The 11,785-nt window shown below is 35.6% G+C and overlaps 2 protein-coding genes and 1 pseudogene across 5 annotated transcripts; all 3 read right to left on the minus strand.

Moving 5' to 3' along the window:
• Window positions 1-150: 150 nt before the first annotated feature.
• LOC105642516 (beta-glucosidase 11) lies at window positions 151-3,525 on the minus strand. 2 transcript variants are annotated; one of them, XM_012227361.4, is made up of 13 exons: window positions 2,994-3,522; window positions 2,830-2,893; window positions 2,669-2,706; window positions 2,467-2,542; window positions 2,314-2,385; window positions 2,069-2,156; window positions 1,693-1,951; window positions 1,505-1,620; window positions 1,202-1,422; window positions 1,076-1,113; window positions 907-994; window positions 688-778; window positions 151-567 (listed from the first exon to the last, which is right to left on the minus strand). In XM_012227361.4, the coding sequence occupies exons 1-13, from the start codon at window positions 3,120-3,122 to the stop codon at window positions 324-326; spliced, it is 1,524 nt and encodes a 507-aa protein (XP_012082751.1). In that variant the 5' UTR covers window positions 3,123-3,522; the 3' UTR covers window positions 151-323. The 2 variants fall into 2 exon arrangements, with proteins under 2 accessions (XP_012082751.1, XP_012082749.1); XM_012227359.4 differs by having other exon boundaries at window positions 1,505-1,951; window positions 2,994-3,525.
• A 984-nt stretch (window positions 3,526-4,509) lies between these two features.
• Window positions 4,510-8,321, minus strand: LOC105642515 (beta-glucosidase 11). Of its 2 annotated transcripts, XM_089721242.1 has the most exons (14): window positions 8,053-8,321; window positions 7,494-7,576; window positions 7,277-7,340; window positions 7,070-7,107; window positions 6,881-6,956; window positions 6,721-6,792; window positions 6,470-6,557; window positions 6,101-6,359; window positions 5,917-6,032; window positions 5,620-5,840; window positions 5,502-5,539; window positions 5,310-5,397; window positions 5,062-5,152; window positions 4,510-4,890 (listed from the first exon to the last, which is right to left on the minus strand). In XM_089721242.1, the coding sequence occupies exons 5-14, from the start codon at window positions 6,939-6,941 to the stop codon at window positions 4,659-4,661; spliced, it is 1,266 nt and encodes a 421-aa protein (XP_089577368.1). In that variant the 5' UTR covers window positions 6,942-6,956; window positions 7,070-7,107; window positions 7,277-7,340; window positions 7,494-7,576; window positions 8,053-8,321; the 3' UTR covers window positions 4,510-4,658. The 2 variants fall into 2 exon arrangements, with proteins under 2 accessions (XP_089577368.1, XP_012082748.1); XM_012227358.4 differs by lacking the exon at window positions 8,053-8,321 and having other exon boundaries at window positions 7,494-7,702.
• A 454-nt stretch (window positions 8,322-8,775) lies between these two features.
• On the minus strand, window positions 8,776-11,493 carry LOC105642514 (hydroxyisourate hydrolase-like; annotated as a pseudogene). The gene is made up of 9 exons (XR_016320853.1): window positions 11,456-11,493; window positions 11,244-11,319; window positions 11,083-11,154; window positions 10,845-10,932; window positions 10,544-10,747; window positions 10,361-10,473; window positions 9,943-10,162; window positions 9,823-9,860; window positions 8,776-9,506 (listed from the first exon to the last, which is right to left on the minus strand). The product of XR_016320853.1 is annotated as a hydroxyisourate hydrolase-like (transcript).
• Between the last annotated feature and the right edge of the window lie 292 nt (window positions 11,494-11,785).

Below are 11,785 nucleotides of genomic sequence, written 5' to 3' on the forward strand. Positions count from 1 at the left end.
TTGAGAGATTGCTCGGTACACAGTAGGAGAGTTCCACGTGACACTTGATCTTTTAACAAGTATTTAGGGGAAGAAAGATTTAATAGAAAGAGCCCAATTTCTTTTTTCAAAGCTCAAAGCTGTAAACATATATCCTAAATCATGTTGAACTTCCAAGAATAAAATAGATTGTTTGGATTATTCATCAACAAGACTGAAATTTTGCACTACTGTTCATGTCATTACACTTCAATGTTCTTATAAGAAATGAAGAAAGACCTTACAATTCAAAAGCTTATTGGAACCCTGATAGCTCGATAAAAAGCTTGCTGAAAACCTACAACCTAGTGTTCCTGATGAGAACTCGGTAAAATTTCTCTGTCAAGTTGGATAGTTTTATCAGAACTGGCATTTGAGTCTTTCAAGAAGTTGGAGTACCAATGTGCAGATTGCTTGGGTTTTCTTGTTAAGTTTGAATCTTCCACATCTACGAAATACAGGCCATAAGTTGATTCGAAGCCATGACCAACTATTTCGAATAAATCTAAAAAGGACCACACAAAATACCCTCTTGTATCCGATCCATTCCTAGACAATTTTAAGGATAAAAAGAAAAAAGAAAAAAGAAAACCAAGTCAATCTTGAATGTATAACAAGCCTCATTTTACTGATTGCATATAAATCAAATATACAGGCAAAATAAAGAACCTTATTGCATCTAACAAACTCCCAATATATGCATGCAGATATTCCACTCTTGTTGTGTCTTCCAATGAGGAATTATGTGGAGTCACTTGACCTGCAAAATGATCAACCAACAATTTTTCCTTCAAATTTAGAGTATAACACTAAGTTTGCAACAACAAATAATTACATCAATCAAAATTTTTCAAACATTTTCTTCGTGCAAAGGGAGGAGAGCGAAACCATTTTCATGGATGTAAACAGGAGGATTGCCATAAGTTTGCTTAATGTGCTCCAGAACTCCTTGCAGACCCCAAGGCCTTATTGGAAGCTAAGTCAAAACAACAGAAATAGTTAGTAATGCAATGGGACACTAGCTACTGAGGCTCAACATATTTTCAAAATGGCTCACTTCTTTTAGGAATATGGCATATGGATCATCCTCACCCACTGCAAGAATCGTAAAATAAACGAGTCAATTTTAGTTTCAAGAAGGTTGGCAATATATATACACATTTGTTTGCTGCCAAGCACATACAAAATATATTTACTGCCATGTCAGTATAGAAATCTCCGGTTTCCAATTTAACACTTTGGGAGTTATCCTGGACATAAACTGTAGTGTAATGTATAACTCCTAGGAAGTCAAATGCTCCCTTAACCAATTTGGATTCTTCCTTGGTCAAAACTGGAAGTCTTAAGCCTACACATTTCTTCATCGTTTCTGGATAATCTCCAAAAGCTAAGGGATTCATAAACCTGCAACATAATAAAGAGAGACACAGTAGATGACTTTTTGAAAAGAAATTGCCATACATTTTCACTCCCCTTTTTAACTTACCAACCGAAAAAGAAGTCTTTGGCTCTTTCTGTAGCCGCTAGATCCTCTGTGGAATTAGTTAGTGGGAGAAGCCAAAAGGTAAAGAGGCTGATCCCTATGTGTCCGTGTTGCTTGTCCTGATTATATGAAATCCAACATGAAAAATAATTCATCAGGAAGGTAAATACAGAAGATGAAATGATTGATACCTGATACTTGTTCTTGTACAGTCTTACAGTTGATGCATGAGCCAACAATATATGGTAAGCTGCCAAGTATGGCTCATAGGAAGAGTTTCCTTTGGAGCAATTGAATAATCCAAATGGAGGAGAACATCGTCCAGGTGGTGTTACTCCCTGCCCATAGCCGGCTACTGAAAAAATATTTGGCTCATTTATAGTAGACCAAGTTGAAACCCTATCTCCAAATTCTCTGAAGCAGACATCTGCATAATTTGTGAAGTCTTTCCTGCATCCACATACAGAAATTTGGCTTTTTTTTTGGTCAAATTTTGTAACTGATGTAGGGAATGTGCCCATAGCACAAAGGAACAAATTAACAGCAAGGCTCAAAAAAGTATCATACACCATTTTTCTGCTAATCCATCCTCCATATTCATCTTCAAGCGACTGTGGATGATCATAATTGAACAAAGAAACATGTGCTTGGATGCCTGCTTCATCATAAAGGGGATTCAAAAAGATGTAATCAAATGAAAAGACAAACTTCATCTAGGAATGTACCGGAAATACACTTTTTACTAGCTAGAAGTTCTTTTTTTTTTTTTAAAAAAAAAACATTAAAAACTTGTTTTATTTTTTGGATCTCACCATGGCTTAGAAGTTCATTGATGAGATTGTTGTAATACTGTACGCCCTTTGGATTGACAGGCCCTCTTCCATCTGACAGAGATAATACATAAAGACTTTAGATCAAATGAACCAGAAATTGCTCTATTTAATTATTTATGTAGGGTATCATACTTGGAATAAGTCTAGACCATGAGATGGAAAATCTATAACCCTCTAACCCAGTTTCTGCCATAAGTTTCACGTCTTCCTGCAATATATATACATATCACAAAATATCCTGTGCTCCAAGAAAACAAAGGTTTTTTTTTTTTTTTTTTGATACAAATCAACTACATACACTCAGTTCTATCTAACAATTTGCATCATTCTTTACCTTGTATCTGTGATACTGATCAGCTGCAACATCTGCACCTGGAATATTAATTGGACAATTACTCGCTTAAAACCATAATTTCACCTGCTTCCCATGACTTTTAAACACTATAAATCAATGAAGTACAAATTAAATTTAAGTTATTTTTAGAAGATACTGACCCCCATGAGTAAAGGTATCCCAGACGCTAGGAGTCCTCCCATCTTCATTTGCTGCTCCTTCCACCTTAATTTCGAGAATATATGCATACCCATCAGACTCAATTATTCTCTTTCTCAAAAAGATAAAAGCTTTGCAAAAGTATTTGACATACAGTAATGCATACCTGATAAGCAGAGGTAGCAGCACCAAAAACAAAGCCAGGAGGGAAGTCCTCCCTGCTATATTTGTCAGCACAAAAGACTGTTACCGCTAAATTTAGCAACAGAGTTAGGAAGTAATAAAGCCTCGGCATCGTTAATCAATAACCGGAAGCTTATAATGGAGACAAAGTAAGGAAGTGATGGATGGTGTATTTGATTATGCTCTGTGATTCTTTTCCAAAGTTAAAATATTTCCCTTTCATACAGTATGTCTATTTCTAGCCACGAAAAAGAGTTATGAACATGCTATTTCTAAATTAAAAAAAAAAAAACATGCTATTTCTAGCCACGAAAAGGAGTTATGAACATGGCTTCTCTGTAAATCTTTGGCCTTCAGGATAAATTTCCACATGATCATTGACAAGATACTGGATCAACAATAGTATTGTCATTCTGTATTTTACTAGTGACATAAATAGAAAAGCTCCCTCTTTTGCCTAATAAATAGGCTATTGGGATGCCGGTACAAAATGCAGAGATGAGAGACCTCATTAGTCAATTGTCAAGCAACCCACTTTCCGTTCATGTCTTTTTTAAATAATATTTTTAATTTATTTTTTTAATATTTATTTATTATTGCTTTTTTTACAGAATTTGTAATTACAATTTCATCCAAATGTGGCCACTAAAACTGCAAAATTTATCATTAACAGTAATACTAATAACAGAAATCCTTTTGCTTTCTACAATCAAGAACTACCCATCATCATGTAATACACCTAACTTTTTATTAAGCTTTGACAATGGAGATCGTGGTGCTTGAAAGATACTTGAATAGAGTTTTTGTGTTCGAGAGGCAAAAGCAAGGCTGGAGGAGAGAAAGCAGGGAGAGAGATAGAGGACGACGGAGGGCAAACAGGTCATTGTCATTGTCCTTGTCGTTCTCTCTTCATCAGTATCTGTATCTGTTAATTTTTGAATCTGAATGGCATGTCGTTCTTTATATATATCTGACTAGGACCGACCGACACGCGTTTGTTTTCATGAATAAAGAACTACTCCTTTTTTCTACTATATTGTCATTTAGGTTTAAAATAATTATATAAAAATTTTAAAAACATTATTATTAATCAATCCCTATTTTAGTGAAAAATAGTTATAAATGAATTGTACGACAAAGAGAAAAAACAGCTTAAACACACTTAAAATCAACGAAGGAATTGATAGATTAGCAAAGAAAAATAAATCCAAAAGCTCCAATCTGAAAATTTTCCACATAAGACAAAAAGAAAGAAAAGAGAGAACAAAACAAAAAGGAGGTTCTTGTAGAATCATACTTTACTTAATGCTAATTAATTGTCACAAGACAAATTCCGCCCACCTGTTATTTTGTAGTTTTTCACACGTGCTTGGTTATGGTCTTACAGAGTATCCCTTTCCTTATCCCTTTCCTTCCTTTTAATTTTGCCAGCCAATAGCTTTTCAAGAAACAGAAAGAAAGAAGGACCCGGCTCTAACCACTCATAAAACAAAAACCCCTTGTGGAACTCTCAAGAACACAACAGAAATGGTTTTATTACACATTCTGTAATACATTAACAGAAGAAATTATGTTGGCGCTAATTACTGTTCGTGTACCGTTACATATTAATTTGCTTACAAGCAATGAGTTAACAGACATCATTAACCTATTGAGACAAGTGTTGTCGAGCAGGATTGGACAGATTTTCTCTCTCAATTTGAATATTTCCTTTCAAAAAGTTGGAGTACCAATGTGCAGATTGCTTTGGTTTTCTTTTCAAGCCTGGATCCTCCACATCTACGAAATACAGGCCGAAGCTCATTTCGAATCCATTACCCAGTATCTCATATGCATCTAAAAAAGACCATACAAAATACCCCCTTGTATTTGACCCATTCCTAACAAAAATTTGTGAATGGAAAAAAAAAAAAAAAAAAAGGAAGAGGTTAGACGGGATATAAAATAGTCGAATTCGTAAATCAAGAAACAAACCCAAATCAATCTTCAAAATTTATGGTAAGGATCATTTCACTCGTTATACAATCAAGATTGATGTAAAAATCAAGAACCTTATTGCATCTAGCAAGCTCCCAATGTATGCATTCAGATATTTAACCCTCGATGTGTCTTCCAATGAAGAATTATGCGGACTGACTTGACCTGCCAAATGAATAAATACCAATTTTTCTCTTGAAAGTGAACTAATTTTCAGAATGTTATAGAGTTTTGCGACGATAGCTATATTAATAGAATTATAAACAAGTGAGCAAATATAAAGGATGCGAGTGTAAGCACTTAAACAGGGAAACAAGCAGACCATTTTCGTGGATGTAAACAGGAGGATTGCCATAAGTTTGCTTAATATACTCCAATAATGCTTGCAGACCCCAAGGCCTTAATGGAAACTGAATCAGACAGAACTGGTTAGTAATACCAAAAAAAGAAAAAAAACAACAACAAAGCTACCAGCACTTCTTTTTTTACATGCTTTACTACACCCTCAGCTCACCTCTTCTGGGATTATTACAAATGGATCGTCTTTGTCCACTGCAAGAACCATAAAATCAATGAGTTGGTTTCACTTTCAAAAAGAGTAGAGCATACAAACAAGTTACTCAAGAACTTACAAAACATATTTACTGCTGCATCTGCAGTGAAATCTCTGGTTTCTAATTTAAGACTTTCAGAGTTTTCCTGGACATAAATTGTAGTGTAATGTATGAGTCCTATGAAGTCAAATGCTCCCTTAACCAATTCGGATTCTTGTTTGGTCAAGGCTGGAAGCCTTGTGCCTACAATTTTCTTCATCATTTCCGGATAATCTCCAAACACCAGGGGATTTAAAAACCTGCACGACAACAAAGAGAATACAGTTGATGACTTCGAGAAAGTTTACAAACCGAGTTAATCCCTCATTCACTCACCAACCAAAGAAGAAGTCTTTAGCTCTTTCTGTAGCTGCTGCATCCTCTGTTGAATTAGTTAGGGGAACAAGCCAAATGGCAAAGAAGGTGACCCCTATAACTCCATGTTGCTTATCCTGATTATTTGAAATCAAACATAAGAAACATTTCCTTGGAAAAATATATAAAATAAGATGATTGGTACCTGATATTTGTTCCTGTACAGTCTTACAGTTGAGGCATGAGCCAACAACATATGATAAGCTGCCAAGTATGGCTCATAGGAGGAGTTGCCTTTATAGCAATGACCGATTCCAAATGGAGGAGAACATCGTCCTGGTGGTGTTATTCCCAGGTCATAGCCTCCCTGAGCAAAGACATTCGGCTCATTTATAGTAATCCAAGATGAAACCCTATCACCAAATTCTCTGAAGCACACATCGGCATAGGCTGTGAAGTCTCTCCTGTATCCACATGCAAAAATTTAGTCCTTTCAGCACTTTCTTTTCATCTCTGACGAAGGGGAAAGTACCCCGGCCACAAGAAAGAGCAGCAAAACTTAAAAGTATCATACACAATCTTTCGGCTAATCCATCCTCCATATTCATCTTCAAGTGATTGTGGATGATCATAATTGAACAAAGAAACGTGTGCTTCGATACCTGCTCCATCAAGAAGGGGATAAAAAAGGATCTATTAAAGGAAAAGGAAAAGAACTTTATATACACAGGAATACTAACAAAAGTTGCATTTTTCACTAGACAAAAGTGATACAGCACTCTCAAACAAAAAAACCATAGAACTTATTTAGCTTTCAGGTCGCACCATGGCTTATAAGCTCATTGATGAGGTTGTTGTAATACTCTAAGCCCTTTGGATTTACATGTCCCCTTCCATCTGACAGAAAAATTTAAGATCAAATAAACTAGAAATTTCTTTCTGTTTATTGCTTGGTATGAGTTGCACTGCATTTAAGAAAGCATACTTGGGATAAGTCTTGACCATGAGATGGAAAATTTGTAGGCCTCCAGCCCAGTTTCAGCCATGAGCTTGACATCTTCCTGCAACAGATATATGAACACCAAATCTTTTGTACTCCAAGAAATATGGCCTTTTGCAATTCAAATTAATCATATGTACTTAATGCTAACGAACAATTTACAGCATACTTTACCTTGTATCTGTGATACTGATCAACTGCGACATCTCCACCTGGAATATTAAGTAGAAAATTAATTGCTTAAAATCATAAATTTCATCATTCTAACACCCATTGTACGCCATCTACTCTTGATTGGTGACTATGCCATAAATAACTCATAAACACTACTACGAATCAATTAAGAGCAAATTCAATTAGGTTATAGAAAAAGACACTGACCTCCATTAGAAAAGGTGTCCCAGACGCTCGGAGTCCTCCCATCCTCATGTGCTGCTCCTTCCACCTTTCAAAAATATAATGTACCCGTGAAACAGTTTTCTCTATCTCTCTTTTTCTCTCTCATACACAAAAAACGTTTCCCTTTTATCATCCAGTTAAGTGAAAGTGAAACATTTAAAAGTTAAAAAACAGGCAAGAAAGATTTCATGAAGCAGACCTGATAAGCAAAGGTACCGGCACCAAAAACAAAGCCAGGAGGAAAGTCCTTCCTGCTATATTTATCAGCACAAAAGACAGTCACTGCCACATTTAGCAACAGAATTAGCAAGTAGCAAAACTTCATCATCCTTATCCACAAGCTTAAGGTTCAAAGTAGAGAGAAAAGTGGTGTATATTTCTCCTCTCTTTAAAGCATGCATTTATAGAAAATTGATGCATATGTCTATTTCTTGCCACGAAATGAGTGACGCTAGCTTCTCTGGAATTAAAACACTACATGAGCTTTTGACTAAATGCAGGACCAGGTCTATAAATGTAATTTAAATAGTCCCCATACATGTTTGTCTTTCTTTTTTCAGTCTCTTGTGTCAAATTAAAGGTTCAAAATTCCTTGCCCCCATCTCCAACCCTCCTCCTGCACCATTGATCTCATTTTCGAAATCATAATTTTCTCTCATTATGCACAATAAAAGAAAACATTTTACGTTATAATATCAAGAAATATCCATTATTTCAAAAATAGTAAAAATCAAAGCAGTAGATAAAAAAAAATTTACCTCTCCACTTCTTGAACTCCAGTGCCACTTCACATCAAACCTTCAAAATCATAAAAACAAGACAAACTTAAACTTATAGTATGCCCAAAAAGAAATATTGCCAACAATGAAGATCGCGGTGCTCGAAAGACGTTTGAACAGGTTTTTGGGTTTATAGGGTTTGAGATATTTATTGGTTGCTGCCGGGAGGAAGAGAGGGAACAGGGAAAGAGATAACGGAATATCGGTAACGGATAATGGATTATGGAGGTCGACGGCTCAGACGGCTCAGAGGAGTCGTCGTCGCGGTAAATAACTGAAAGGATACGTGGTTTAGTTACTGAAAAATGTCAGTAATAAAATATAACGGGCCCACATCTACAAGGGACATTAATTTATTTGTATTTATTTGTTTTAATAAATGAGAATAATTTATTAAAAGACAAATATATCAACAGCTGTAGTTTTGCACAAGAGAAGCAAAATGCGTGGTTCTAACCGTATAGCAAAAGAAAAAGACATGCATAATACAAAGACGTAATAAATGCATTAAGTTGCACTTTTAGTTGAACTTTCAACGACCATAGGAGAGTGAGATTGTTCTGTTAGATTCACTATAAACGAACAGAAAGACTGTCTCTAGCCACTCATATGAGCCCAGTCTCCGACAATTTACCAGCATGAAATACATTGAAAATCCAGTCCATTCTTGTAATTTACACCATCATATGGCTTTCTGGACTGTGAAGTAACTTTCTCAATCAATTCATTATTTTGGAAAATTTCATTTCCTCTGTTTTACAATCTGGATATTGTTGAACTTCCAAAAGAGAGAGATTGTTGGATAAACAATTCATTACTCTCTCTACAATATATTAACAAGATAAATTGTGTTGGTACTAATTATCGTCAGTGCACCGTTACATATTGATTTGCTTACAAGCAATGTGTTGATAATCCATCCAACTGAAGAACACACATCATTAACCTATTGAAACAAGTGTTTCTCAGCAGGACTGGACATATTTTCTCTCTCAAGTTGAATGTTTCCTTTCAAAAAGCTGGAGTACCAATGTGCAGATTGCTTCGGTTTTCTTTTCAAGCCTGGATCCTCCACATCTACAAAATACAAGCCATAGCTTGTTTGGAATCCATAACCCAGTAACTCAAATGAATCTAAAAAGGACCACACAAAATATCCTCTCGTATCTGATCCATTCCTATCACAAATTTATGGATGAAAAGAAAAATGAGATTAGACGTAAATAGTCAAATTCATAAATCAAAAAACAATATTCTTCAAGAAACCCAAATCAATCTTCAATATTTTAGCAAGGGCTCATTTTACTTATTATAAAATAAAGAATGAAGCAAAATCAAGAAACTGATTGCATCTAGCAAGCTCCCAATGTATGCATTCAGATATTCAACCCTCGATGTGTCCTCCAAGGATGAATTATGTGGAGTGACTTGACCTGCCAAATGAATAAAAACCAATTTTTCTCTTGAAATTTAAGTAATTTTCAGAATGTAAAACAGGATTTACAACAATAACTTTCTAAAAAAGGGAGCAAATATGATGGATCAGTGTGTAACTGGACGTAATAAACAGAGAGAAAGGCAGACCATTTTCGTGGATATAAACAGGAGGATTGCCATAAGTTTGCTTAAGATACTCCAATAGGCCTTGCAGACCCCAAGGCCTTAATAGAAACTGAATCAACTGGTTAGTAGAACCAATAACAACACTACTTTGTTTAGTTTAGATGTTTTACTCGACTCTGGGCTTACCTCTTCTGGGAATACTGCATATGGATTATCTTTGTCCGCTGCAAGAACCATAAAATCAATGAGTTGGTTTCGGTTTCAAAAAGGGTACCAGCATATGAACACGTCTAGTCAAGAACTTACATAACAGATTTACCGCTACATCTGCAGTGAAATCTCTGGTTTCTAATTCAAGACTTCTGGAGTTATCCTGGATATAAACTGTAGTGTAATGTATAAGTCCTATGAAGTCAAATGCTCCCTTAACCAATTTCGATTCTTGTTTGGTCAAGGGTGGAAGTCTTGAGCCTACAATTTTCTTCATCATTTCCGGATAATCTCCGAACACCAGGGATTTAAAAACCTGCATGAAATTTAAGACAAATACAGTTGATGACTAACTGGGAAAAGATGCACAAAATCTCTGGTCGATTAATTTTCCACCTGAAGACTTTAGCAATAAGAAAATATTATTTAATATAAATTAGATTATTTGATATAAATCATAAAATTTGGTTTTTCAAAAAACGTTTCCAAACCCAGTAATCCCTTGATCACTTACCAACCAAAGAAGTCTTTAGCTCTTTCCGTGGCTGCTACATCATCTGTGGAATTAGTTAGGGGAATCAACCAAGCGGCAAAGAAGGTGACCCCTATAACTCCATGTTGCTTGTCCTGTTATTTGAAATCAAAGATAAGAAATATTTCCTGGGGAAGATAAAATAGAAAATAACAAGATCAGTACCTAATACTTGTTCTTGTACAGCCTTACAGTTGAGGCATGAGCCAACAACATGTGATAAGCTGCTAAATATGGCCCAGAGGAGGAGTTGCCTTTATGGCAATGACTCCCACAGAAAAGACGTTCGGCTCATTTATAGTACTCCAAGATGAAACCCTATCACCAAATTCTCAGAAGCAAACATCTGCATAAGCTGTGAAATCTCTCCTGCATACACATGCAAAAATTTGGTGCTTTGAGCACCTCCTATTTGTCTCTGATGCAGGGGAAAGTACCACAAGAAAGCAAATTGAGAGTATCATACACAATCTTTCTGCTAACCCATCCTCCATATTCATCTTCAAGTGATTGCGGATGATCATAATTGAACAAAGAAACGTGTGCTTCGATGCCTGCGCTTTCAAAAAAGGATCCATTAGAGCAAAAGGAAAGGAACTTTATACACTAAGGAATACTAAAAAAAGTTTGCAATTTTTACTGGAAAAAAGTGATAAAAGCACTCACAAAAGAACCATAGAACTTATTTAACTTTTGTTTCTCACCATGGCTAATAAGCTTATTGATAAGGTTGTTGTAATACTCTAATCCCTTTGGATTTACAGGTCCCCTTCCGTCTAACAGAAAAAGTTTAAGATCAAATAAACTGGAACTTGCTTTCTGTTTATTGCTTCATATGAGTTGTATTGCATTAAAGAAAGCATACTTGGGATAAGTCTTGACCATGAGATGGAAAATTTATAGGCCTCTAAACTAGTTTCAGTCATAAGCTTGACATCTTTCTGTGACAGATATATATATATATATATATATATATATGAACATCAAATCTTCGGTACTCCAAGAAAATATGGCCTTTTGCATTTCAAAGTAATCACATGTACTTAATGCTAACAGACAATTTATAGCGTACTTTACCTCGTACCTGTGAGACTGATCAACTGCAACATCTCCACCTGGAATATTAAGTAGAAATTAATTGCTTATAATCACAATTTCATCATTCTAACACCCTGAAGACTAACTACTCTTGATTGGTGACTAAGCCAAAAATAACTCATACACGCTACTATAAATCATATTAAGAGCAAATTCAATTAAATGTAGAAAAAGACACTGTCCTCCATTAGAAAAGGTGTCCCAAACGCTAGGAAACGCTAGGAGTTCTCCCATCCACATGAGCTGCTCCTTCCACCTTTCAGGAATGACATACGCATGAAACCATTTTCTTTCTCGTTCTCATAAAGA

The sequence above is a fragment of the Jatropha curcas genome, chromosome 5, assembly GCF_041381405.1.
Source record: "Jatropha curcas cultivar XTBG-Jc1 chromosome 5, XTBG_Jcur_1.0, whole genome shotgun sequence".
Classification (NCBI taxonomy): Eukaryota; Viridiplantae; Streptophyta; class Magnoliopsida; order Malpighiales; family Euphorbiaceae; genus Jatropha; species Jatropha curcas.

What these genes read in the sequence shown, in the direction of transcription:
- LOC105642516 (XM_012227359.4), bottom strand. Translation starts at nt 3,122, where the DNA reads ATGCCGAGGCTTTATTACTTCCTAACTCTGTTGCTAAATTTAGCGGTA. An exon ending in ATGGTCTAGACTTATTCCAA is followed by an intron (nt 2,386 to 2,466) that starts GTATGATACCCT and finishes TATCTCTGTCAG; the next exon opens with ATGGAAGAGGGCCTGTCAAT. An exon ending in CATGGCAGTAAATATATTTT is followed by an intron (nt 1,114 to 1,201) that starts GTATGTGCTTGG and finishes CGATTCTTGCAG; the next exon opens with TGGGTGAGGATGATCCATAT.
- LOC105642515 (XM_012227358.4), bottom strand. Translation starts at nt 7,622, where the DNA reads ATGATGAAGTTTTGCTACTTGCTAATTCTGTTGCTAAATGTGGCAGTG. An exon ending in TGGATTAGCCGAAAGATTGT is followed by an intron (nt 6,360 to 6,469) that starts GTATGATACTTT and finishes ATGTGGATACAG; the next exon opens with GAGAGACTTCACAGCCTATG. An exon ending in AAAGACTTCTTCTTTGGTTG is followed by an intron (nt 5,841 to 5,916) that starts GTGAGTGAATGA and finishes GTTGTCGTGCAG; the next exon opens with GTTTTTAAATCCCCTGGTGT.